Below are 26,626 nucleotides of genomic sequence, written 5' to 3'. Positions count from 1 at the left end.
CTCTCTCTCCTGGCACATATAAGACCCTAGTCACACTTGGAGATAAGGAGGGGAAGGTGTCTACCGCGAGATGGATGTGGGCAGCAAAGAGGTCTTGATGGAGAGCCCGCCGGTGAGTTTGATCGTGTGTGTGCGCATGTATGCGGGAGTGTATCTGTGGGTAGTGGGCCCTACCTCCTCCAACCTCTGGGCCTGTTTCCTCATCCAGATTCATTCACTCAACTAACTTAGGACTGTGCTAAATCAAGATAAGGACACCAACCACTAAGACAGAGACCCTTGGAGAGATAGACTCGTCAGCCACTAATTCCCATATGAGGGGCCATGAGTCACCACAGGGGTCAGTGAAAAGGGCTGTAGAAAGCACTGGGTAAGGAGCTACTACTCGGGAGATCACAGGAAGCTTTGCAGAGAAAATAACATTTGAGCTGGCTCCAGAGGAACTAGTTGGAGCTCACCAGCTTGAGAAGAAGGAAGGCATTGCAGAAAGAAGGGATAGTATGCATAAAGGCATGGATGGGGGTGGGGCAGGACAGAGAGGGACTGGGCATGGTTGGGATGCCAGAGGTCTGGAGAAAACAGCAGGAGGCGAGACTGGTGAAACAGTCTCTCTTGGGTGTCTCCAAGCCAGACCTCACTTCTAAGCATCTATGGGAATCTAGGCCCCCTCCTCCAGGAAGCCTTCTCGGATCTCCTCAGCCCTTCTCTGCATGTCCATAGCATTGGTTGTTCAGCCTCGGGAGAGTGTGGGAAGGTGTCCTGGCTGTGCAGGGAGAAGAAAGGGCATCCTCATGACCTCACACCTGTCTCCCTCCCTGCCCCACCACGTCAGGACTACTCAGCAGTCCCTGGGGACCAGTTCCGAATCCCCTGCTGTCTTGGGAAGATCAAACGTCTTCTCATCATTGTCGTGATCCTTGTTGTCGTGATTGTTGGGGCCCTGCTCATAGCTCTTTACATGAGCCAGAAACATACTGAGATGGTGAGCAGGCCTGGGATGGGGTGGGCAGTGGGTACAGGGCAGGCCAGACAAAGGCCCTGAGATGGGGTGGGAAGACAGCAAATTGCCCATGGGGAAAGAGGGGAGGAGGCAAGTGGCACCTCAGGGAAGGACAGAGGTGGGAACAGGGTGGCAAACCTGGCCTGGGCTTTTTCACCAGGCCCCTGCCCCACGGTGGGATGACCTGTTCCCTCCAGCACCTGGTTCCACTTGGCCTCTCTGAGCTCCCAGGGAAGAAAAAATTGCCTTTGAGTAAAGGGGACTGAGGGTGGGCATGATGAGTGGGGAAAGAGGAATGCCAGGCAGCACTATGCCCTCCCGTAGGTCCTAGAGATGAGCATCGCGGGGCCAGAAGCCCAGCAACGCCTGGCCCTGAGTGAGCATGTGGGAACCACTGCCACCTTCTCCGTTGGCTCCACTGGCATCGTGGTGTATGACTACCAGAGGGTGGGTGTGCCTGGACCTCTTGACCCTAGGGCTACACTGTGCTAGACCTATACAGCTGTGGACTCGTACATGTCCATCTCTCCCCACCCCCCCAGCACTTTTGCCTGAGCCCTAGATTCCAGTATGACTCCCTCCCGTCCCCAACCTAGAGGGAGATGGCCAAGGACCAGAGTTAGGAGTGAGCTAGGCAGCACCTTCCCGAACCAACTCTGGGGTTCCTGTGCCCAGCTCCTGATTGCCTACAAGCCAGCCCCAGGAACCTGCTGCTACATCATGAAGATGGCTCCGCAGAGCATCCCAAGTCTTGAGGCTCTCACTAGAAAATTCCAGAACTTCCAGGTGGGTGTGTGGGTAAGAAAGAGTGGGCTGTCTCCCTCCCAGAGCTGCTATGAGGAGCATTGAAGATGATGGTTCTTTGTCACCTGTAAAGCGCTGCTCATCGTGGACTGCCAGGTGAATGCCCTCCTGGGATTCCCCTGCACCAAACCTTTCCTACCCGTTTACCATCCCCACCCCACAGCCAAGCTGCTGGCCTCAGCTGAGCCCACACACCCCCTGGGGGCTTCTGACTCCAGCACAGCCCCTTCTTTACTCAGAGAGATTGCCTGACACACCTGAGGTCCCACAATAAGGGCTGCAGGTGAGACAGAAACTCAGTTCCCAGCCTCCAAATCAGGTGCTCTTTCCAGGCCGAGCCCTCAGTACCTACCTCTAAGCTGGGCCAGGAGGAGGGCCGTGACGCCAGCTTGGCATCCTCTGGGGACCTGGCCTTCCTGGGCAGCACCGTGAGCACCCTGTGTGGCGAGGTGCCCCTGTACTACATCTAGGACCCATCAGGTGAGCAGGTGTGACCTCCAGGGCACTGGAGCAACAGTGGCCCAGGATGGTCATGTCAGCTGACCAGGCACTGGGGGAACCACGGAGGCGGGATCACCTACAGAGCTCAGGGGAGGGAAGGTTCACAGACACCACCACCCCACGTCCCTCTCCCTCACGCGATAAACAGTGTTCCTTTGCTTCGCAGGGCCTCAGCAAGGGACAGCAAAGCTCCAGGAGCAAAGGGTCTTGTGCAGACAGGCAGGAAGCCGCTCCTGCCAATACCACTGGGACTGGTCCTGGAGAAATGGGAGCTGTGGGGAGAGGTGGGCAGAGGAGAAGCAGCTCCCAGGACCCAAGGGGGTTCCTACACCAAAGAATAAAGCAGCCTGATTGAAAAACGAAGGGTGTACCTCGTCTATCCTCTCACATGCCTCAGTCCCGCGCTTGGTGGGGGCCAGCCAGGGGAAGGCTAGGGCCTTGGGCACGCCAAGCGGGCTTTCCCATTCTCCCCCGGTCTCAGGGTGCTGAGGCGAGGGGACTGGGGAGCAATCCGCGGGCTTCAGGCGCCCTCCAGTGGCGTCTCCCGAGGGAGGAGCGAGACGGAGACGGTGAGAGACAGGACAGAACTAGAGGGACAGGGACCGAGATGGGAGAGCGCGAGGGTCCGAGAAAGGCAGAGTGCGAGAGCCGCAGGCGGGGAAACACGGCCCAAAATCGGGGGACGGAGCGAGGCGGAGGCGGCACGACTGACCCGACGGCGTGTTCCGCGGCCCGGGAGGGGCGCCGGGCCGAACACCCCGGGGCCCGGCGCCCGGAGCCCTCTCCCCGGCCCCGCCGCCCCGCTCCCCGCGCCTCCCGAGCCCCCTCCCGGCCGGCCGGCTCTACACCCTCCCCGCCTCCGGCTGGCGCTCGTCCCGGCCCGGCCGAGCACGGTCCCGGCCCCGAGGGGGGCCGAGCTCCAGGCGAAAACCCGCCCTCCAGCGAGCTCATTTCCCTAAAGAGGGGGAGAGGGAGGGAGGGAGAGAAGGAAAGAGACGGAAAGAAGGGAAGGGAGAGCGGAGAAGCCGGGCCGGAGAGGGGGCGGGAGACAGGAAGGAGGGAGGGCGAGGAGAGGGAAGGGGAAGAGGTAGGGAGAGCGCGGGGGGAGAGCGGGCGGCCGGGAGCGCCCTCCCCTCGCCGCCAGTCCTCCGCTTCCCCTCTCGTCCGCTCCCGCGTCCGGGCGCGACCCGCCGCCGCCGCCACCGCCACCGCGTCCGCCGCCGCCGCCGCCGCGCCCGCCAGCATGCCCGGCGTGGCCCGCCCGCCGCTGCCGCTGCTGCTCTGGCTGCTGCTGCTCGCGCGCCCGGGCCGGCAGCTCGACTTGGCCGACTACACCTATGACCTGGGGGAGGAGGACGACGCGGAGCCCCTCAACTACAAAGACCCCTGCAAGGCGGGTAGGCGCCCCCCACCCCACCGGCCGGTCCCGGGGCGCCCGGGTCGGGCGCGGGCGGGCCGGAGCTGGGAGGGAGGCGCGGGGTGCTGAGGGTTCGGGGTTGGGGGAGGACAGTCCGGTGTGGGAAGCTGGGAGCTGCCTGGTTGGCAATGCAGTGGGGAACAAAAGAAAGAGGGAGAGAGGGAGGGGGAAGTTTGGGGGACTTTTAGGGACTGAAGTTTTGCTGCTGTTGGTGGGAGCTGCCGTGGCTGTCTCTGGTCTCTCCCAGAGGATTCCTGCCTGGGTCCCAGGAGAAACCTGCTGCCAAGGAGGCTTTTCCTTCTACTGGAAACTTTTCCGGCCAAACTCCTGTGTGTGTGTGTGTGTGTGTGTGTGTGCACTTTTCGCTTCTCCCCCATCCTGGGCTCCAGCACACTGGTGTTTTCCAGCCTGTCTGTCTAGGCTGCCCGGGGGCTGCACGTCTGTCCCGCTGGGTTCAGGGAGGCCTGTATCTCCAAGGAGCAGGTCTCCTGAGGCCCCCACCCAGCAAGTGGAAGAAGAAAGTTTTTCAACGGATCCTCTGAGATCATGCCCACTGGGAATCCCATGTTCCCCACCAGCGGCAGCAGGTTTCTGACCTCGGAGACAGCTGTCAAAGTTAGAGAAGCCAGCCCAGGACAGGAACTTAACTTCTGCCCGTGTGCCAGAGGACCTACTAAGGCCAAGTGGGGTGGAAAGGGGAAAAACAGAGAACTCAGATACTGTATATCAGTCCTCTGTGTCCCGCAGACACTGGAGGCTAATTAGTCCAGGTCAGGGCCCCGGAGTGTGTGTGTGTGTGTGTGTGTGTGTGTGTGTGTGTGTGTGTGTGTGTGTGTGTTCTTTGTCCATGAAGACCCTGTGTAACCCTTTCACTCCTGCTGGGCCCAGAGGGATTCCCCCTCCTCCCCGCCACACAGAGTGACCAGATGGTCATGCACTCCAGCCGTTTGCCTGATCGGATGACCCTGACAGGCTGCCTGGGACAAGAGAACACACAGGGCATAAGATATCAGAACCTTTCCTCGACTTCCTGCCTCTGACTTCAGACTGTCTCCACATAGCCAGAGCCAGGGCAGTGGCACAGTGCCTGGAGTTCTAGAAGTGCCTGTGTGGAGCATGAGGTGTTGGGGCGCAGGTTGCTCTGGTCGTGACCCGGGGGACCCCTCTTTGGGTGATGGATCAGAGCAAACTGCAGCAATAAGAGTCCTTCCAGTGCGAGGAGGAAAAGCCAGTCTCTCAGCCCTTCCTCCTCCACCCCTGATGGGCTGTGAGCAAACCAGACATTAGCCTCCATCTTTCTCGCTGGGCTTGGGGTGGACATGAGGCTAAGTGGACAGAGCGTGGGCTTTGGAGGCAGGCAGACCTAGCTCTCAATCCTGGACGCATAACTCATTAGCCGTAGTATCTTGGGAATGGTAATTATCATCTCTGAACTTTGCTTTCCTCACCTGTAAAATGGAACTGATAATACGATTCTCCGATTCCCCGTAGAGTTGGCGGTAAGGATTATATGTGAGAACATATATAAAATGCATATGAGAGCATAACACTCAGTAAGCACTAAATAAATGTTGGTGGCCTACCCCCTGTTTTCTGTGCCTCACGCTCTGACTTCATTTTTTTCTGAGGGAATAGGCTTGGTTTTCAGGAGAAGGGAGTGTCTCCCTAACCCCATCCTGGTGTCACTTATTCATTCAACTGGTCTACATTTACTAAATGCCTAAGAGGTGCCAGGCCCTGGCCTTGATGTTGTGGGAGATACAGAGAATTATAAGTCATGGCCCCTGCCCTCAAGGAGCTTACAGTCCAAAAGGGGCACAAGACTCACGTGGACATAACCAACTGCGCAAACCAAGGAGGGAAAGCCCGAAAGGCTCAAGGAGCCTCTTGCCCCTCTGCAGCCCTGGTGGTAGTGGTGGCAGAGAAACAGTGATCACAGCAAGCTGGGAAGTTTGGGGAGGTCTTTGTGGAGAAGGAGGGCTGGGCAAGGTCTTAAAGAATAGGTAGGAAGCCAATCTGATGTATTTCACTACCAGTTGGAAATTGGAGGGGTTTGAGCAGGGGGAGGCTGAGGGCTCTATCCCCAGTCTCAGATTTCATGGAAGGGTGGGGCTAGCTGAGCTGGAACTTCAAATGAGGACACTGGAGAAAGTTCTCCAGCTCGTGGGGCTCGTGGGGAGCTGGGCCAGGCCTGGGGGTGGCCAGGAGGGCCTGACAAGGCCAAGATTCAGGGTCAGACCAGGCTTCCCTCCTGGGTGTGACTGGTGCAGCCCTGCCTCCCTCCGGCCTGACTCCTAAGACCCCACACCAACACCCTCAGGCCTCAGGTCCCCAGGCTCTTTCCTCTGTTTGTGTTAACCTCTCCTGCCGGCCTTCACCTCTTGCCCCCTCTGAGCCCTGCCCTCCAGATGCGGGAGGTGGCAGTGGCAGGCGTGTCTGGCTTTACTTCCTTTGGACGCACCTGGCTCTCCCTGCTCCCTCTACCCACTTGATGCTCTCCAGCTCTCTCCTCTTCCTCTCCTCCTCCTTGCATGTGGAGGACCAAGGATGAAAGCCCCATTGACTCCCTGGCTCACCTGTGATCTCTCAGGAGAGCGGGGCCTCTTCATTTGAGGTCACCTCTTGTTATTACCATCAGAGTGATGGTTTACTGTTGCGGTAAGGACAAAGTTAAGACCCTTGATACCCTGGAGAGGTGCCTGGATCTTCTGGACAGGACCAGAACAATGGGCAGGAAGCCAAGCTGGCCTGTGTGTACTCAGAGCTGGTTCCACCAAGCCCTCTCTCTCTCTCCCAGGGAGATTGCGAGTCAGCCCTGATTTCTTGTACGTTGGGATGCCGAACCATCAAGGGAATCGTTCCCTAAGATTCCCAGTTCCATTTGGCTGCCCCAGATGACTCAGGACTCTGGGAGGGACCCTAGAGGCAGGAATTGGGACACAGCTGCTCCCATCAGCAGAGAAGCCCACAGGGATTCTCCCGAGCCAGCAAGGACCTTACTTCAGCCTCACCTGGCAGCTCAGAGGTCCGCTTTGGGGAGGTGAGGTGGGCCAGTAGCTCACCGGCCTTTGTCAGCATCCTCATCCCAGGGGCTTTGTAGCCCAGGTTTGGACTTCAGGGGGCCTCAGAGGAGTAGGTTATCAGCTCCAGAGATTGAGAAACAATTCCTTCTCTTGCCAGACCACATTCCCCCTCCAGACATGCTGAATGAGTCACCCACCCACCTATACCCCTGCTCCATGAGTCACCTTCTCTTTTAGGTGCCCCAAGGGAGCAGGAAAAGTCTTACAATCTCCCTGGGCTCCAGATGGAGGGGGACCGATGGGACTCCCCCAGAAGAAGGAACCCTCAATAATTCTAGTTTCTCCAGGGATTTGGGGAGGAGATATTGGGGGAGGGGAGGGAGTAGAATGTATCACTCCTCAGGCCACTAAAGCTTACCTCCTAAGGATAGCTAGGGGAATCGGCTAATCTCTCTCTCTCTCCTCTCCCCTCTCCATTTCTCAAGGTGCCCCTCTCCTTCTGGGGGTGTAGCCTGTGAAATGGAGTATGCACGTGCAGTTCTTTGTGTGTTTGAAAACACTAGGGCTTGCACAGGGAAGTAGTCAAGAGTGTGTTTTTTGTACGTTTGTGGGTGTGCCCCTGCTTTATGGGCAAGTCTGTTCAACTGTGCATGTTGGTACCCCTGAGTACATGTAAGTGCATGTGTGCACCTGTGTGTAAATGTACACCTGTGATTAAGTACACGCAAACACTTGCAGGAGCTTAAACATGTCCTCCCCCAGCAAGAAGCTTGCATCTGTGTAATGGGACATGCGTAGTATGCCTGGTACACATGGCTCTGGGGCTCCGTCACACCAGCCAGGCTCCTCTCCCTCCCCCTAAAAGGGGAGGAGACTGCAGTGAGGAGGCTGACCTGAAGGATGCGCTGCTTACTCTCTTCTTTCCTCTCCTGCTGTGGGGCGGGTGTGTGTGTGTGGGGGGGGGGGGAACTGGCTATGGAGCAGCCATAAGTGCTCCTGGCTGGTTTACAGCTGGAAAACAAAACAAAAACTTTTGATCCTGTGTTGAAAACAACTACTATCCTGACCTTGACCCTGACCCAGGGCTTCCTTCCTGGTAAGGAGGGGCATCCTGGACTCTCCAGGATCCAGATTCCCTAGCTTCCCCGGAGGGCATCCCAAATGAAGAGGGCTTTCAGGCCCAGCTCCTGGCCATCAGGCTCTCCTGCCTACCCCCATCTCTCCCCTCCCCCTTCAGTTCCCACGCATTCTTCAGTCATGACATTCCCACCACAGGGCACTGCTGACAGTGAGCTCCATGGCTAGGCTAGCCCAGAGCTTGTCCCCACCTTCCGCTCACCCTGTCCTCCACACCGCCTTGGTCCCGCAGGCCAACACAGTTCTGTGGCCTCTGTACTTGGAATTTAAGGTTCTGCTCTGAGCACCTGGGGGCTTCACTCAGCCAGGAGGCCAGTGTGGGTGAAAACTCTATGCCCTTGAAAGTAGAGAGATGAACTTGAGATTATAGGGCTACTATTGGGGCAATATTAACAGTGGCCGTTCTGTGGCTTCTTACTGTGCTCCAGGCTTCGTGCTAGATGCTTCATTTACATGCCTTATTTCGTGCAGTAATCCTGGGAGACAGATTCTTTTATTTGTTCCTTTTTTTTTTTTTTTTTTGTGGTACACGGGCCTCTCACTGTTGTGCCCTCTCCCGTTGCGGAGCACAGGCTCCGGAGGCGCAGGCTCAGCGGCCATGGCTCACGGGCCCAGCCGCTCCGCAGCATGTGGGATCTTCACGAACCCGTGTCCCCTGCATCGGCAGGCGGACTCTCAACCTCTGCGCCACCAGGGAAGCCGTGTTCCTTTTTTATATAGGAGAAAATTGAGGTTTAGAAGAGTTCATATGACCTGTCAGTGAGAAGTAGTCAAGCTGGGATTCAAAGACAGGTCTGTCTGACTCCAAAGACCATGCTGTTTGCAGCTATGTCTGAAGATGAGTCTAAATGTCCAGCCACATGTGTACTTGGTGATGTCTGCGGATGTGGCTGTGTGAGCCTGGAGGTACAGCGTCTGTGCAAAGGTGCAAAGTGAGCAGAGGTGTGAGGGCGTTCACGTGGGACATGAATGCCCGTATGAACACTAGCACGTAGGACCCGCCACCACCTCCGTGGGGTGTACCTACCATCCCATACCCTTGCTAAGGCCACCCTTGCACGTCAGCTGAGAAGCGCCTTGTATTGCTATCCCCTCAGTTGCTGAGCCAAGGCCGCCAAGGGTGATGTTTTCAATAAGAGAATCTTTCCCGTGTGGAGGAAGAACTTCTGGGCCACCTACCGGCTGGTGACCTTGGCCCAGTCATTTCCCCACTCACATCCAAGTGTTTTGATCTCTCGGGTCAGGGAGGTGGGCTCAAATCTAGCCACTATCTTATCTCTCCAAGAGTTTGTAATGGGACACTCCTAGGCAAGTGTATGGGTGGAGCTTGGCTTAATGGGCATGTCCCTGGTGGGCCAGGATTAATGAAGTCATTAATATGAAAGCACTTTGTCAACTGGAAAGCACCACGTAAATTTCAACAGACATTTACATAAGGTGTCATTTATTGCTACTGTTACTGGCTTGATGGGCTTGGAACTTGCAGTTGGGTTTGTGTGAGTTGGAGCTTTTGCATGTGTGTTTTAGGACTGTCTGTGATGTGTGTATTTTTTGGTGGATGTGTGTGTCTGAGTGAATATTTAGAATATGGGTTCTGCAAGATGATGAACTTCAGTGCAGTGAGCACTGGACTGGGAATCAGGAGGTGTGAGTTATAAATCCAGCCTTTGTAGTGACTAGCAACATGGTCTCAGTTAAATCATTGCCCATCTGGGCTTCAGTTTCCACATCTGTAAAATGGAAAGTTGGCCTAGATAACTGGTAAAGTCACTCCCGCATTCTGCCCATCCAGCTCCAGTTCACATCTATAGAAGAGAGTGTGTCTGGGGCACGTGTTTGCAAGCCCAAAGAATATCGATGTGATCCTTAACTTGAACAAACGTTATTGAGTGCCTCCCACCAGAAGGGGTGGTATGGGTGCTGCTTGTGCGTGCAGGGTTGTCTCTGTGACTCTTATAGCTCTGTTTTTGATGGCATGGCTGTGGATGTCACCGTGTGTCTGGAGGAACACTGGCCCATGCGTCTGATTCTGTGTTGATGAGTAGGTGTGTGTGTGTGTGTGTGCGCGTGTCTGTCTGTCTGTCCACCCAATGGGCCATCTGGGGAGGAGAAACCTGTGTGCAAGGCCTCAAGGTTAAAACAATTTGTGTAACGCTGCCCACCAGGCCTGTGTAGCTCTTGGGATGAGAAGCAGATGTCACTGTGGGTGGAGCTGGGGGGAGGCTGCTCTCTGCTCCACCTCCAGCCCAGCCTCTCACCTCCCCCACAGCGGCCCAGCATGAAGCTTACATCTGAGCTCCTTCCAAAGCACTCAGCTCCAGGGCCTCTGTTTCTCAAAAAGCAGATAGACTGTTTAACCCATCCCTCTGGAAACCTCACCCCCAGCTCCAGAAATCAAAATGTCCCGTTAGCGGAGTTCTTTTCCCCCAGGCCTTTCTTCCCCCAGAGAGGGGACTCTGAGACTCAGAATATGAATCACTTGAGAACTATTAAACCTTTTCCTCCAAGCCCATCAGGTGTCCTGGCTCCCCTCAGTATAAGCTCCCCTCAGTGTAATTGAAATGGCATTTGTTAAGTGAATTCCAAATGCTCAGCACAAATGCTAAGGTTATGGGCCCCCGAAGTAGACACTCTGTCCTCTCATCCCCTTTTATTTTCTTGGTAGCACCCATCCCTTCCTGGAATTCTCGAGCTCCGTATTTGTTTACTTGTGTTTCTTTGAAGGTCAGTTTCCTGCGAGCAGGGACCTCTTCTGTCTTGCTAATCACTGGAGTAGCGCCGGCCCACAGTAGGTGCTTACTAAGCATTTGCTAAAGAATGATGGAATAAATGACACGACTGTGGCTTTCAGTAGCTAACAGTCCGGTGGGGGTGGGCATCCGCTTTGCCGAGATTCCGACTGAAAAATGATCATGAGTCTCCCTAGAGATCCTCAAAGCCCCCACGTCGCTTCCCCTTTGTCAGAAGGCACTTGAGGATTACAGTTGCTGGGGCCAGGGGCTGTGCCCACAGGGCTGGGCTTTCAGTGCTGGGTAAGGGGGGACTGACTCGCCCCGGCCTCTTCTCTCTCCAGCTGCCTTCCTTGGGGACATCGCCCTTGATGAGGAGGACTTGAGGGCCTTCCAGGTGCAGCAGGCCGCGGATCTCAGACAGCGTGCAACCAGCAGGTCTTCCGTCAAAGCTGCAGGTACACCCAGTACGGGCCGGCCCCTCTCTGTCCCAGAAATGGGTTCCAGAATTGGAAGAACAAGGAACCTCCCTGTTCCCAGCCAGGCCCTCCCAGGACAGAGGCCATGAGCTTCAACCCAGCATAAGGGTTTGTCTTCCCTTGGGATATCTTTATCCCTTCCCCAGGGCAGTAGCAAGTGTAGACATACCCAGAAGCTAAGCACCCACATTGTTTTTATTTTTATTTTTTTTAAAGAATCTTTATTTTTTTAATTAATTAATTTATTTTTGGCTGTGTTGGGTCTTCGTTTCTGTGCGAGGGCTTTCTCTAGTTGCGGCGAGCGGGGGCCACTCTTCATCGCGGTGCACGGGCCTCTCACTGTCGTGGCCTCTCTTGCTGCGGAGCACAGGCTCCAGACGCGCAGGCTCAGTAATTGTGGCTCACGGGCCTAGTTGCTCCGCGGCTTGTGGAATCTTCCCAGACCAGGGCTCGAACCCGTGTCCCCTGCATTGGCAGGCAGATTCTCAACCACTGTACCACCAGGGCAGCCCCCGCCCACATTGTTTTTCGCTTACAGTTTACAAAGTACTTCCAAAAGCATTGTCTAACTTGACTGTCCCCAATCACCTTCACAGGTAGGTCAGGACGACTCCCACTTTACAGACACAGATCTTCCTCAACTTGTGATGGTGTTACATCCTGATAAAACCATCATAAGCTGAAAATATCTTAAGTCAAAAATACATTTAATACACCTAATCTACTGAACATCATAGCTCAGCCCAGGCTATCTTAAAGGCGCTCAGAACACTTAACACTAGCCTACTGTTGGACAAAATCTTCTGACACGAAGCCCATTTATAATAAAATGATGAATCCCTCACGTAATTATTGAATACTGTCCCGAAAGCGAAAAACAGAATGGTGGTCTGGGTACAGAATGGTTGTGAGCGTATGGGCTGTTTCCCGTCGTGATGGTGTGGCTGGCAGGGAGCTGCGGCTCGCTGCCACTGCCCAGCATCTCGAGAGGATCACACTGCCTATCACTAACCCAGGAAATTCAAAATTCGAAGTACGGTTTCTACTGAGTGTGTTATCACTTCCGTACTATCAAAACGTTGTAAGTAGAACCATGCGAAGTCAGAGACCATCTGTACAGAAACTAAGAGTCACAGAGGTAATGTGACATGCTTAAGGTCCCAAAGCTAGTCAGTGGCAAAACTGGGACAGGAGCCCAAGCCTTCTCACTCCAAATCCCAGGCTCTTGGCTACACATCACAGTCCCTCCTGGCTTCCTCTCCTGCTCCCACTTTGCAAGACTCGACGCATCCTTTAAAGCCCATCTCAAGAGCTTCTCTTGGGAAGTCTTCCCTGATCTCATCCCCAAGTCCTGACCATGCCACCATTCGCTGTGCTCTTTCCTCTGGGCTTACGCTGTTAGCATCTCACAAGTCGCACCACAGTGCAATGATTTGTTTATATGTCTCTCTCCCCAGCTGGACTCAAAGCTCTTCAAGGTCAAGGGTGGGTCCAAGTACACCCCCTCGCCCGCCCCCCCCCCCCCGCAGCGAGCCTGGCACTTGTGCATGTGTGAGGGAATGGGAGGGTTGAGGGCCTGGGCTGTCTTGATTCTGTTCAGCCTTCTCACCGCTCTGGACCGTGGTCCTGCTCACAGGTAACCCTTCCATTGCCCGAGTGGGGGATTCTCACCTGGGACCTGTTCTGGGCACACTCTGGTGGTGCCAGGCAGTTGTCCTGTCTGGCAGGAGGGAGGATCCTGGCATGGGCAGGCCATGGAGTAAAGGTCAAACTACCCCAGAGAGCAGCTGGCATTGGAGGGTGACCTGGTAGCCTGGTAACTAGCAAGGCTTACTTGACCCTAGTGGGGACGAGTAGACATGGGACAAGAGGAAAGCAGAATGGAGATTTGGATCACTTGGACTTGCCACTAACCCACCATCTGACTTTGCGCAAATCTTGGGCTTTAGTTTCCTCATCTGTCAAATGTAGATAGCGACACTTGCCCGGTCCATCCAGAGAGCTACTGTGTCAAACGAGAACATGTACTTGGGAATACTTAAAGAGGACATCAAGTTCTGTATGCTCCATAAATATGAAGGTTTATTGGCCGAGACGGGACTGTTTCCTAGTCTCAGGTCCGCTGCAGGTCTGGGGAAATGAGTACACCGCTGTTCTCTTTTTCACTGACAGTCAGTTCTCTCTGTTCATGGTAGTTATGAATAGAGTTATAGAATAACCTTACAGCTATTCCATAAAGTCACTGCGAACACTGAATTAGCAAATTCTGAGCCATTACTCCTAGGAGAAATACAGGGTTAGGTTCCTGCAAGCCTCTGGTCACATTTTCATCGACTCATTAATACATAACCCAGTCTTATGTGTGTTTCTATTTAAAGACACCTTAATTAATATAGCATTGATTCATTAACGTTGAACTCATGGCCAACAGGACTGTAACTCATGCCTGAACAAAGCTTCTCTAACCCAGGTATTTTCTCCATAAGGTACGTCCCAGCCCTCTTGCACTTGGGAACACTAGACAGCCCTTCAGCACTACAGGGGGGTAAGGGGAGGCTCATTTTAAACAGGAAACTCACCAAGAAAAAGCACAAAATGCAAAAAAATGTTGCACTGAATAGATTGTGAAAAAGATATTTACAGTATAAGCTGAAACAAGAAGGCAGCCTGTCGCCTTGTTCAGGCTCAGCTGGGATCATGCCTGTTGGGTGACTGAAATTCTTCACTGCTCTGTGCGTGACAGCAAGTGACCGTGAAAGAGCTGAGGGTATTGATTTGGGGGTTACAGAGAAATTTTACCGAGTGGGCAAATACGGAATCCCTAGATAATGAGGGTCGGTTGTAATTTGCTTTCTCCTGCTCTTCATTCCCTTGCTACCAAATGCCTTCTTCTTTCAATTTCAGGAAACTCTTCCACCCTCAACTGTCAGAGCACTAGTGGGCAGCCGCAGAGGAAAAGTCACGGGAGATGGAGAAGCAGGTCCCGGAGCCGGAGGGCAGCAACGTCTAGACCAGAGCGCGTGTGGCCCGATGGGGTCATCCCCTTTGTCATTGGAGGAAACTTCACTGGTGAGCGTGATGTCGGGCATGTGGGGAGCGGCCTGCACCGTGGCCTGGCCTCGGGACAGCCCCGTCGTGCACGATGGTGTGAGTGGTACCTTCTGCCTGTCTGTCCAATGAATGGCTGACTCTTTAGCAATGGGTAGAAGTGGGCCCACCTGGACAACTGTAACAGCCTGGCCTCCCTTGTCCCGGCAGGCAGCCAGAGGGCAGTCTTCCGGCAGGCCATGAGGCACTGGGAGAAGCACACCTGTGTCACCTTCCTGGAGCGCACAGACGAGGACAGCTATATCGTGTTCACCTATCGACCCTGCGGGTGAGCAGGGGCCCCTGGGCACTGTACCCTCGGCCGTCGCCCCAACCCATGTTCTGTCCTGAGCACTGCAGCTGTCCCATCTGGGCACGGCCCTGCGTCATCTGTCCCCTCCCGCCATGGGGCACCTCCCCAGGAGCTGCCCCGGATGTGGCTCAGACCCCAGCACACAGTCCGGGCATCCCGCACTCGGGTCCCTCCCCGACCCCTCCACTCCCTGGCCCCCCTGGCAGCCACACCCGACCCCTGAGTGGATGCACTCCCCCAGCTCGGGACCGCCCCCCTGAGCTGGCCCCGCCCTCCAGGTGCTGCTCCTACGTGGGCCGCCGTGGTGGGGGCCCCCAGGCCATCTCCATCGGCAAGAACTGTGACAAGTTCGGCATCGTGGTCCATGAACTGGGTCATGTCATCGGCTTCTGGCATGAGCACACGCGGCCTGACCGAGACCGCCACGTCTCCATCGTGCGCGAGAACATCCAGCCAGGTACGCACCTCTACCTGCCCCTCCAGGGCTCCTGGTCAGGGTGGGAGCTGCTCCCTCAAGCCGTCGCCTTTGGTCAACTCAGCATCATAGTCCCAGCCAGCTGGGTAGTCACAGCCCTGCCTGGGGTCCAGACCCTTCCCCTGCAGCATCTCCTCCGGGTCAGTAGCAGCTCAGGGACTGCAAATCAGTTGTCAGATGGGGGGCCAGGAGAGGTCCAGGTCCGGCACACAGGGGCTGTCTGGAGCAGCCAGAACCCACCTGGCCTTTAGGGGGGGGCAGGTGGGAAGGGGTCGGCCCATCTCCCATGCTGCCTCAGACTTTCTCTTCACTTTTACCCAGTCTCCTGCTCTTGGCCTATGCTGTCCTCCGAGGGTTTTTTCCTCTCTCCTTTCTCCCCACTGTGCTCTTTCTTCCCTCCCTTCCTGCTTCCTCCCTTTCTCCCCAGGCCTCCTCCACTCTTCACTGCTCTCATCTCCCTGTGGTTCTAGAAATGGGCACCTCCTTCCCATCTTCCCTTGAGCCTTCCCTCCAGCAAGTCCTCAACCCCACCCACCCCCCTGCTAGACAGACTCTTCTAGAGACCCGCCCCTCCCCCAGGCTTCCCTTGGCAGCTGCCCAGACCCTCAGGTAGGGGGTCACCTCTCAAGTGCAGGGAGGACCCCGTTCCCCACCCTGAAAAGGTAGCACTGCATCCCTCACAGACCCGCCCGCTCCCACCTCCCCACACCCTTTTCCTGGTCTTCGCAGGGCAGGAGTATAACTTCCTGAAGATGGAGGTCCAGGAGGTGGAATCCCTGGGGGAGACCTATGATTTTGACAGTATCATGCACTATGCCCGGAACACATTCTCCAGGTGAGAGATGGGGCCCAGCCTCTTCTGGGGCAGCCCAGCCCTGCCCTCCGTAGGCCTCCCGCTTTGCACTAGCCTGCCCTGCTGGGGTCGTTGGCGAGGACAAGGGTGGGCCTCTGGGTGGCTGCGGCCCCCGAGCAGAGGACCCGTGGGTGCTGCCTGCCCTGCTGTCCTCTTCCACGGTGGGTGCATGGCAGGGCCGGGACTCACAGAGCCTGGGTTCTTCGCCTAGTACTGGGCACACCTGGCCCGGGAGGCTGAAACCCAGCTGCCGTGCAGCCGCGTGGTGTGCTGTGGCCCCGGAACTGTATCCGCCCAAAGGAGCTGAGCTTTTCCCTCAACCCTCAGCCAAAGGGGGCATGTCTCTCTGATGGATCTACCTTTTCGTAATTGGCTGATTGGCACAAAGTCTGGCTTCTGTCCTGGACCAGCCCCGCTCCCCAGCTCACGAGCACGTATACACCTACTCTTTATCCTGGGCCTAGGTTCCCAGAACTCACAGCCAGAGCCCCCAGAGGTAGTGGCCCAGCCTCCCCGTCCCAGCTTCTCCTTAGCAGAGTGTGGGAAACAGCCCCTCCTCCTCCTCTGCCTCCCCCCAGCACCCCAACTCGCACCCCCTCCTGGCCTTTCCCATGCCTGGCTCTGTCCTCATCCTCTGTCTCTGCTCAGACCCTGGCCCTCCCCCTCTCCTCAGATGCTCCTTCTAGACCCACTCTTCCTGCCTCCAGACCTGAGGGAACAGAGACCAAGGAAGGGTGGTGAGGTCATCCCACCCACCACACCCACAGACCACCCCCTGTACATTTCCCACCACATCCCACCCCACCTCCTGCTGAGTTCTACCCAGCTGGGTGTGAGTCAGGGGCCCTGGGGAGGTGGAGGGATGCCTGCTCCCCCTTCCTTCTGCTCCTCCCAGATGGAAACATCCAGGACCTAGCAGACAGGAACTTAGGGGACAGGGGACACCGATGGATCAGGAGCTAGCGGGGCTGTTCCTGGGGTCTGGTCTGGCCACGGTGGAGCCTGCCCTTTGGCCTTGTCCCAGGTGCCATCAGGAGTAGCCCGTGCCAGCAGGGGCTGGCCCTGGGTAGTCCTGGGAGAGGTGTAGTCAGGGCTGAATCAGCACAGGGGGCCTCAGAAGCAGGGCCGGGCAGGGCTGAGACATGACTGACAGGGATCTGGAGCTCTCCCAGGGCTGGGAGTTGGGCCAGACTGAGCCGGAGCACAGGTGTGTCCCCAGGGCCTCCTAGGTCCATGTCCCCGACCTCCCAAAGTGTTCCTGGGGCTCCCCCAGGCCCTGTGGTGTGGCTGCCACGGAGCAGGGTGGCTGCTGGTCAGAGGGCAGTGTAATGACAGGGTGAGATGTCTCCACCCATCCCTGACCCTGCTGAGGAATGTCTGGGCTCTTGCGGGGTTGTGACCTTCGGTGCACGCATGCCAGCCGCCCTCCCTCCCATCAGACTCTCACCCAGGCTGGTCTTCTCCTCCTCAGGGGCATCTTCCTGGACACCATCGTTCCCAAGTACGAGGTGAATGGGGTGAAGCCTCCCATCGGCCAGAGGACCCGGCTCAGCAAGGGGGACATTGCCCAGGCCCGCAAGCTCTACAAGTGCCCAGGTCGGGGCAGGGGTGGGGACAGGCCAGGGTGGGGTGGAGGGCAGTTCCTGGGGCCAAGAAGATTGAGGCTGTGAGACTTAGAAAAGGCTGAGGCTGCCTGGTGTCGGGGGAGGGGGCACCCAGGGAGGGGGAGTGTTCAAGTTACAGACCCAAACTGGGGCTTGGATCAGGTGGGGAGATGCTGAGCCACCCATCTTCTGAGGGTGAGAGTGAGGGACAGTAGGAGCAGAAAATGGGGGGCGCAGAGCGATTCTCAGTGAGTGAGAGGGAGTGAGGCCCTCCGAAGGAGCTTGACCTTAACTCTGGAACCCATGTTGCCTTGACAACAGGGCATCCTGCAGCACTAGGTAGAACGGAAAGGAGAAGGGATGGATCTTAAGGGGACAGGGCCATCCCAGACTCTCTCCTCTCCCCGCAAAGGATGCCAGGGCTCAGGGCAGGGAAGCCAGAAAGTTGTGGGGGGGGGGGGATTGGGCACCTGCAGCCAGCAACCCAGTCATTTCCTTTCCTCGACAGCTTGCGGAGAGACCCTACAAGATAGCACGGGCAACTTCTCCTCCCCCGAGTACCCCAACGGCTACTCCGCCCACATGCACTGCGTATGGCGCATCTCAGTCACACCTGGGGAGAAGGTAACTGAGCATCCTCTCCTCTGCCAGGACCCCTGAGTAGGAGAGCTTAGTCCATGTGGCTGTGAGTGACCTACCTGGGAGTATAAACTCTCACCCTGCAGGATGATGAGCGGCTTCTACTAATAGTCGTATATAAATGCTAACTTGTGAATAGCATTACTATGTGCCAGACATTTTTCTAAGTGCTTCTCAGATCCATTCACAGGCTTTTCATGTGGAGTCTGGACCTCTCACCCACCCCTGGACCTTCCATGTCCTTCATATTTTTATTGCTCCCAAGAGTCAGCTTTAAGGCTTTATTTCCCTTGATTGGAACCTGGTTCTTAATGTCCTAGTGCAACCTTGAGCTGGGTTAGATTTTATTACCGGTTGTGTTGCTCATTCCGACAGCTCTCAAGATCATTTTGAATCAGAATTCCACCATCCAGCAGGTAGCCGTCCTCACTCTGCCTTGAGCTCATTTGATAAGCGTGTCTTCTGGGTGTTCCGAACCTGGCTTTTGATCAAAATATTGAACAGGACATGAATTAAAGCAGATCTAAGATCTCCCTCTGAATTGACATTGACCCAGTAGTCTGCAGGCTTTGGGCAAAGCTATTCCACTAGCTATGACTACGCTAAACGTCATTACCAGCCAGCCACTGGTCACCACCTTATTGACCAACCACCGTATGAGCTGCTTCTGAGACCAGGCCTTTGTTGTCTTTATGTCTCTGGCACAGGAAGTGATTAATAAATGCCGAATACATGGGTGAATTGCCTTACCAAAACAAATCCACTGTTTCACCAGTTGGTAAATCCCCTTTTAAAAAAGAAGTGAGATTCGTCTGATGTACCTTGTTTCAAGTGAACCCAAAAGTAGTCAAGTGTTTCTTTTCTAAATGGTCATAGACCATCTGTTTAGTTGGGGATCACCACTGAACTCAGTGGTTTGCAATTCCCAGAATTCACTCTAAACCCCCTTCCCAACACACACATGTGCATGCACACATGCATACAAACCCCTTTTGAAAACGGAACGATTTTGTTCTGAGTTCTCAAGATTACAGACACTGCTCACATCTGCAAGTTATTTGAATGTCCTCTGATGTCATTTTTGAGTCTAGAGGCAAAAGCCAATTTAAAGAGGCGCTCGCTGACTCTCCTTCTGTATTATTGAGCTTCTATTTCCTTTCCAAACGATGTTGATTTTATTTTTTTATAATTTGAAGATCATCCTCCCTTACGACAGACTTTTATTGAGAGCTGAGTAATTCCCTATCTCCCTTGGTTAACTTTCTAGCAGCTTCCCTCAAAAGTGAACCCACCCCTTCCTTGTTCTTGTTCTGAATCTAAGTTAAAAATTGCAGTCCTTTTCACTGTCTGGTAGTGACCTTGCCCTGGATTCCTTCCTTCCTCTACTGAGGGTTTCCAGCCTTTGGAAATCTCACCGCAGATAACGATAATAATAATAACAACTAATGATCATTGAGCATATGATTGGCCAGGCATGTGTTAAATCTCTGTGTTATGTCTTTTAGCACAACGTTATAGGCTGGGTGCTAATGTTAGCCTCATTTTGTATATGAGAAAACAAACTTGGAAAAATTAACTTGCCCAAGATCTCATAGATCCTGGATTATGACATAAAAGTCTGTGATTGAAATACCATGTGAATTCCAAAGCCTTGTCCCATTCCAACAGCTAAGTGCCCTTCGGCAACTTGTGTGGCCACTAGGTGCCCAGTGCTGGGCCCAGCCCTGCGGATGGACAGGTGCACGAGACAGTTCGCGGCCCCACGGAGCACAGAGTAGGGTAGAGCATCACTCTCTTTCCCGTTCAGGAGGTTTGCTCAGTTGGCAGGCATATGGCAACTTGGTCAGGACCCTCTTCTTTCCTTGCTTTGTGGACTGGCATGGGCTGGCCCTAGTCTCTAGAGAGCACGCGGCCTTGCCTTAGGAGCCTCTCTGTGCCTGGGACCTGCTCCCTTCATAGCTCCCACAAGACTCCCATCCTTTTTCAGAGGCCTGCTCGGAGCTCCAGGGGGAGAAGTGGGCTACGGATAAGAATTCCAGATTAACCAATGCATGATTGTAGAAATGCAAAAAGTAAAACCCACCCATGGTCCTGGTTGAGATTGTAGAGTTGTAACTGAACCAAAGATGGAACCCTGGGGGACAGAAACATTTAAAGGCTGGGGAGGCAGAAGAGGATGGTATCATCAAGTTGGCATGGCCACTTTTTGTTACTTACCAATTATGTGCCAAAGTATTGGCATCTTACATGCAGGATCTCATTATTCCTCACAACCGTTTCATGACGTAGGTACTGTTATCCCTACTGGAGAGTGGAGGGAATTGAGGCTTAAAGTGCAGGAGTAGATCTGGCCAGGTTTGCTCAGGTAACAATGGTGGAACCAGCATTCAGTTCTAGGACTATCTGACTCCAAAGTCTACTCTTTCAACAGCAAACCTTAAATAAATCCACGTGTGTTAGCGGATGGACTTTGACATCTGTTTGGCTCCTGAGAGGTTGTTTTTCACTTGCCTACCAGTTCTCAGCTTATTGCCAGACATGCAAGTGATATGTAAAACTTATCTCGTACAATTGTGCACGTCGTAGGGATGTCAAACAAGAGGAAGAGCCACTTTGGAGGACTTCTTGGAGGATCCTCAAGTCTTTACACTGCACGTAATTAGAACTGCCCTGAAGAGGATTTACAGTGTTTCCCAAGCAACGAAGGGAACTCCTTTATGAGCAGGAAAGTGGTTTCAGAAGGAGACCATAGTCAAATGCTGCAGAGGAGCCAGGAAGATAACTTAAAATGCTTTTGGATTTGGCCGTATCCACCCTCATTCCCATCAAGGTCCAACCCCAATTCTGCCTCCTCCCATCCCCCAGCTGGGCAGAGATGACCCCTCCCATCCCTGCTCTGCAAGGCCTGGGCTGGGTCCTCCCTTAAGTCCCTCTTCTCAGGCACTGAAGGGCGTAGAGCTCTGAGCATGGAGGGAAAGTTGATGCTCATTCTTTGCACAGCCGTTGGGCAAAATTGATTGGTAGGCCTGGGGAGGCCACGTGGAATGGAGGTTAAGGGTATAAGTTTAAGATCCAGAGTGCCTGGGTTTGACTCCCAGCTGTGCTCTTTACCGGATGTATGATCTTGGGGAAGTCGCTTACCCTCTCTGTGCCTTTGTTTCCCCATTTGTAAAATGAGCCTGGTGATAGTACCTCCTTCATGCGGTTGATACGAGGATGAAGCAAGTGCTTAGGGCACTGCCTGGAGCATAGCGGGAATTCAATCAATGTTAGCTGCTAGTATCATTCTCTGGTCCTGATCTATTAAATGAGTGAGCCCTGGTCAACTTCCCCGGGTACCTCATTTGCCTCCCTCTATTTCCTGCATTCCGATCCGGACCGTCCTGTGAACCCAATATCAAACTATCTAAGCAAATTCAACTCCAGGAGTGAAATTAATGTTTATCAAGTGGCATACACTGTCATATGGATGTGTGACATGTATGTATGGCACCCGTGTCAGACAAGGTGGTAAATTTTACATGTATTAATTTAATTCCCCTAAGTCCTATGAGGTGGGTACTGTTACCATTACCATCTTACAGATAAGGAAACAGAGGCCCAGAGGAGTTAAATGAGGCCTAAGATGTGACTGTAAGCCAGACAACAGGTCCCCCAGGGTTGGCGTGTTCTCCCAACTCCTCCCTGAGAGCACCCAACAAGCATGAGGAATACTTCCCACACACAGGGTGCACCTGGGGACTCTGTACCCGTGTCTCATTTGCCCCCGACTCCCCAGTGGAGTCGTTATGGTCGCGTCCATTTTTCAGACAGAGACAGCGAGGCACAAAGTCACCAGCCAGGAAGTGGCAGAGCTGGCCCAGTTTTTCTTGGCAAAGGGCAGTGCCCCTGCCACCAGCGCACAGCTGTTTCCACACGACAGAAGTTGTGACAATTCTTAATTAGACACCTCCGGTCTCAGTATAGCTGTGGCTGCGCCTCCCTGAAGGATGCCCCTGACTGCTCGCCCAGGTCTCTTCCTTCCACGTGAGGTTGCCTCTGCTTCCTCCTGCCTGTGGCAGGTCTTGGGTGGGCCCCGTGGGGCTCTGCGGGCTGGGCACGGTTTCTTCTTCAGAGGCCTGAATCCATCCCCCCTGGACAGAGTCACAGTTGTTTCCGGGGAGGGAGGGAAAGTGGCTGCCGTTCTCAGGGCTGCTTGCTGAGTGAAATTGATTGGCAGGCCCAAGGAGGCCACGTGGAGTAGGGGTTAAGGATGTAAGGTTAGGAGTCAGGGAGCCCTCACTCGGCCCTCTGCATTCCTTCTTCCACCCAGCAGCTCTTCGAAAGATATTTTTGTTGTTTGCTAGATATAAAGATAACATATGCATGTTATAAACATTTTGAGCCATATAGGAATGCCTACGGTAAAAAGTGAATTTTCTCCCCTTGATCATCCTCCAAATCCCACTCCACAGAGACAACTAAGCATTGGTAACACTCGGGATGTCCTTCCAGACCCTTCTAGTGTGGGGGTGTGGGGGTGGGTGTGGCCTTCTGTAACTTGCCTTTCACTCAACAATAAATCACAGTCATCATTCCATGTCAGCACATATAGATCTACCTCAACCACTTTCGTGGTTGCTTGGCATCCCATCCTCTTGATTGCCCTTAATTTAATTATTTAATCATCCCCTCAGGTCTCTTGATGGATGCTGTTTTAAGTTTTTCCAAGCTTTCATTACTACCACAATAAATACCTTGAAACTTAAATCTTCATGCACTTGGGCAAGTATATTAGAATAGATTCCAAAAAGCAAAACCCTATTCAAGAAATATTTATTAAACAAGTATTATGTGCCATGCACCGAGGATTCCGTAGCGAATTAAACTTCCACGGTGGTCATATTTGGTCTTTTCTAAAAAGGTAAAATATCGGGTCATAAGACCCTGGCTCTATAGCAAGAGTTAGAACAGATTTTCAACTTCAGTTTTTCAGAATGCCAGGACTTGTATTTTTATAATAATAATAATAATGTTCCCAATGGTTCCCTGGCAGCCTAGTGGTTAGGATTCTGGGCTTTCAGTGCCGAGGCCCAGGTTCAATCCCTGGTTGGGGAACTGAGATCCTGTAAGCCATGCGGCACGGCCAAAAAAAAAAAAAAGGAGTAATATAGTGCACTTTCCGTGTTTTTTTAATTTTTCTTTATTTTTTGGCTGTGTTGGGTCTCCGTTGCTGCACGTGGGCTTTGGCTAGTTGCGACGAGCGGGGGCTACTCTTCCTTGCGGTGCGCGGGTTTCTCATTACGGTGGCTTCCCTTGTTGCAGAGCATAGGTTCTAGGCGCACAGGCTTCAGTAGTTGCAGCACGCAGGCTCAGTAGTCGTGGTACGCGGGCTTAGTTGCTCCACAGCATGTGGGATCTTCCCAGACCAGGGATCGAACCTGTGTCCCCTGCATTGGCAGGCAGGTTCTTAACCACTGTGCCACCAGGGAAGTCCCCTGTAGTGCACTTTTCAAAACGTGATCTCACTCGATTACATCTCAGAGTAACAAAATTAATGAAAGCTCCCCCAAACACAAACATATTTAAACTCATGTGTGAATCAAAAGAAAATATGAAAGATGGACCATGGGTTCCAAGCTAGGTCAGAAGAAATGTAAGTACACGGGGCTGAAAGGCAGTGAAAATACAACAGGCTCAGTAGATTGAAGGTTGCAGTGAACTGGAAGGATCGTTGAGCTCTGTGTACAGAGGGAAGGAGCAAGGAAAGATTGGGGCACATGGATGTAGAGTGGGGTCCTTGGATTTGACATTATGGATGATAACAAGGTCCAGGGTATGATGTGCTGGCTGAGAAGGGGCAGAGAGAGGGTGAGAGAGGAGGTTAGGGAATGCAGAGGTCAGGAAATGGCAAGGATAGTGCAGGTGGATATTGAAAACACCAAGAAGGAACTTCCCTGGTGGCGCAGTGGTTAAGAATCCACCTGCCAATGCAGGGGACATGGGTTTGAGCCCTGCTCCAGGAAGATCCCACATGCCGCAGAGCAACTAAGCCCGTGTGCCACAACTACTGAGCTGTGCTCTAGAGCCCACGAGCCACAACTACTGAGCCCATGTGCCACAGCTACTGAAGCCCGCACGCCTAGAGCCCGTGCTCCGCAACAAGAGAAGCCCAAGCACCACAAAAAAGAGTAGGCCCCGCTCGCCGCAACTAGGGAAAGCCCACGCGCAGCAACAAAGACCCAATGCAACCAAAAATAAATAAATAAAATAAAATAAAAAAGTAAAATTAGGGCTTCCCTGGTGGCGCAGTGGTTGAGAGTCCGCCTGCCGATGCAGGGGACACGGGTTCGTGCCCCGGTCTGGGAAGATCCCACATGCCGCGGAGCGGCTGGGCCCGTGAGCCATGGCCGCTGAGCCTGCGCGTCCGGAGCCTGTGCTCCGCAACGGGAGAGGCCACGACAGTGAGACGCCCGCGTAACGCATTAAAAAAAAAAAAAAAAAAGTAAAATTAAAAAAGAAAACACCAAGAATTCTGACGGGGTCAGTGCTAAAGTGACCATGAGCCGGGAGCTCTTCCTTGACCAGTGGTTTTCATTCTGGCCTCCACTCTGTCTGCCTCTAACACTGCAGTGAGCCACAGGGGAGACGGACACCCTTGTCCCCTTCTCCTCCAGCGGGGAACCCAGCTAGCATCTAACAGGTGGGCCCCTTGGGCCTTCTCATGCCCACTGCACACTCCTCGCAGATGGGGGTGCCATTCTCTGGAGCCCCTGCTTGTTGGACTCTGAACATACAGCAGACTTCAGGGCTCACTCCGGAAACAATAAGGAAGCGGTTTCCCTCCTAGTAAGTGTGCTTCTCTACCTGTTCTTATGCCCCCCTGCTGGGGAGACTTGGTACTTACCGAGGTATCAAACGTTCCTCCAGTATTAGGTGAACGTTCGATGAGTTCAAGGGCTGAAATAAGTTTATGTGAAGGAGGTACTTAGGGCAGTATCTGTACCTATGTATTGCTGTGTTAGGGTGAGATGCTCTTTCCTCATTTTATGCACCATTTTATGCAGAGGCGAGATTCAAACCCAGGCTCGTATGACTGGAATCTGAGTTTTCCACTAGGTGGTCTTTTCATGCATATGTCTTATTCTTCTAAGTCCTAAGCTCCTTGACAGGGACGTATCTTTTTTTCTTTTTCTATTTATTTAGTTTTGGCTGCGTCAGGTCTTTGTTGCTGCGTGCAGGCTTTCTCTAGTTGTGGCGAGTGGGGGCACCTCTTTGTTGAGGTGTGCAGGCTTCTCATTGTGGTGGCTTCTCTTGTGGAACACGGGCTCTAGGCGCGTGGGTTTCAGTAGTTGCGGCACACAGGTTCAGTAGTTGTGGCTCGTGGGCTGTAGAGCTCAGGCTGAGTAGTTGTAGCACACGGACTTAGTTGCTCTGTGGCATGTGGGATCTTCCCGGATGAGGGCTCGAACCCGTGTCCCCTGCATTGGCAGGCAGATTCTTAACCACTGCGCCACCAGGGAAGCCCTTTTTTTTTTTTTAACCGAAGTATAGTTGAGTGTCTTAAACCCATTCTTGGGAGGCATGCAGACCTGATACTCCCTTCAGCGGTTAGCACGAGCCCTGCCTAGAACCAGCATTCAGTAAATGCGCGATGATGGGTAACTCAGGCCTTCTTCCCCCTGCTCGTCCTCTCTGGACCCTTCATTCCCGTTCAGACCGCCCCCTGCCCCCAGTCCCACATGCCTCCCCGGGCCCTTCCTCTCACCAAGGAGACCTCTTCCCTCTAAAGATGCTGTAATTTATATTATTTAAGTTGACCATGAAGAGAGCTGGGTTTGTTTAACCCTAAGCAACGGCTCCTTACTAAGGAGATCAGTAAAATGAGACCCCAGGTCTCAAACATACTTTCAACGAGGCTGTGCATTTTAAGTGAGGCCTGGCTTGGGGTATCTGGGAAGAATGCTGACTAGAACTGGCAGATGGCTGTGGACGAGGGACACTTCTGGGCCAGGAGCTCCTTTCTGGAACACTTAACTATTTATAACCCATGGCAAACAGCCTCACGAGGCAGGCAGCGGTCATGGGGCTGGTGGGCGAGACCGGCGGGCGATGTGTGGGCAGCGGTGTCACCTTCTTCCTCCCCCATTTCCCCAGATCATCCTGAACTTCACGTCCATGGACCTGTACCGCAGCCGCCTGTGCTGGTACGACTACGTGGAGGTCCGAGACGGCTTCTGGAGGAAGGCGCCCCTCCGAGGTACCGGCACAGCCCCGCCTTACCTCCTCCACAGCTGCGTCCTTCTTAGAACTACTCACATGACACGCTGTGCATCCTCCCCCCAGCACTAGCACTTGGCTACGGGCAGCACCCTAGCATGGGAACCAGGAGTCCTGGTATAGTCAGTGCTGCAGCTCCATCACTAAATGTGTGACTTTGGGCAAGTCTCTTCCCCAGTGTGGACCTCAAGGTCCTCAGTATGGGCTTCCAGGCCTCCCTCAGAGGGTGGCTGTCAGTGTATAGGTGTGGGCAATCACACAAGGTGACAGAGGGAGATGGACAGGCCTGTCCTCTCAGCTCCAGGC

The 26,626-nt window shown here is 53.9% G+C and overlaps 2 protein-coding genes across 9 annotated transcripts in view; both read left to right on the top strand.

Moving 5' to 3' along the window:
- Positions 1-2,668, top strand: SFTPC (surfactant protein C). 4 transcript variants are annotated; one of them, XM_065878560.1, is made up of 6 exons: positions 1-112; positions 833-982; positions 1,325-1,447; positions 1,676-1,786; positions 2,137-2,284; positions 2,472-2,668. In XM_065878560.1, the coding sequence occupies exons 1-5, from the start codon at positions 71-73 to the stop codon at positions 2,272-2,274; spliced, it is 564 nt and encodes a 187-aa protein (XP_065734632.1). In that variant the 5' UTR covers positions 1-70; the 3' UTR covers positions 2,275-2,284; positions 2,472-2,668. The 4 variants fall into 4 exon arrangements, with proteins under 4 accessions (XP_065734632.1, XP_065734630.1, XP_065734631.1 ...); XM_065878558.1 differs by lacking the exon at positions 2,137-2,284 and having other exon boundaries at positions 71-112; XM_065878559.1 differs by lacking the exon at positions 2,472-2,668 and having other exon boundaries at positions 71-112; positions 1,676-1,794; positions 2,124-2,274.
- Positions 2,669-3,339: 671 nt separating this feature from the next.
- BMP1 (bone morphogenetic protein 1) overlaps positions 3,340-26,626 on the top strand; it is a 40,111-nt gene continuing 16,824 nt past the window's right edge. For 2 of the 5 annotated variants that reach the window (XM_065878476.1, XM_065878479.1), the window contains exons 1-9: positions 3,549-3,702; positions 10,956-11,078; positions 13,995-14,159; positions 14,349-14,466; positions 14,769-14,947; positions 15,695-15,800; positions 17,290-17,414; positions 17,931-18,046; positions 26,198-26,300. In XM_065878476.1, the coding sequence (XP_065734548.1) occupies positions 3,549-3,702; positions 10,956-11,078; positions 13,995-14,159; positions 14,349-14,466; positions 14,769-14,947; positions 15,695-15,800; positions 17,290-17,414; positions 17,931-18,046; positions 26,198-26,300 (1,189 nt within the window). Of the gene's footprint in view, positions 3,469-3,535; positions 3,703-10,955; positions 11,079-13,201; positions 13,208-13,994; positions 14,160-14,348; positions 14,467-14,768; positions 14,948-15,694; positions 15,801-17,289; positions 17,415-17,930; positions 18,047-26,197; positions 26,301-26,626 lie in introns of those variants that run through there. The other 3 variants (XM_065878480.1, XM_065878477.1, XM_065878478.1) reach the window with 3 other exon arrangements.

Source organism: Phocoena phocoena, chromosome 6, assembly GCF_963924675.1.
Source record: "Phocoena phocoena chromosome 6, mPhoPho1.1, whole genome shotgun sequence".
Taxonomy (NCBI): Eukaryota; Metazoa; Chordata; class Mammalia; order Artiodactyla; family Phocoenidae; genus Phocoena; species Phocoena phocoena.
The sequence above is the reverse complement of the archived record's forward strand: the minus strand, read 5'-3'. Positions and strand labels throughout refer to the sequence as shown.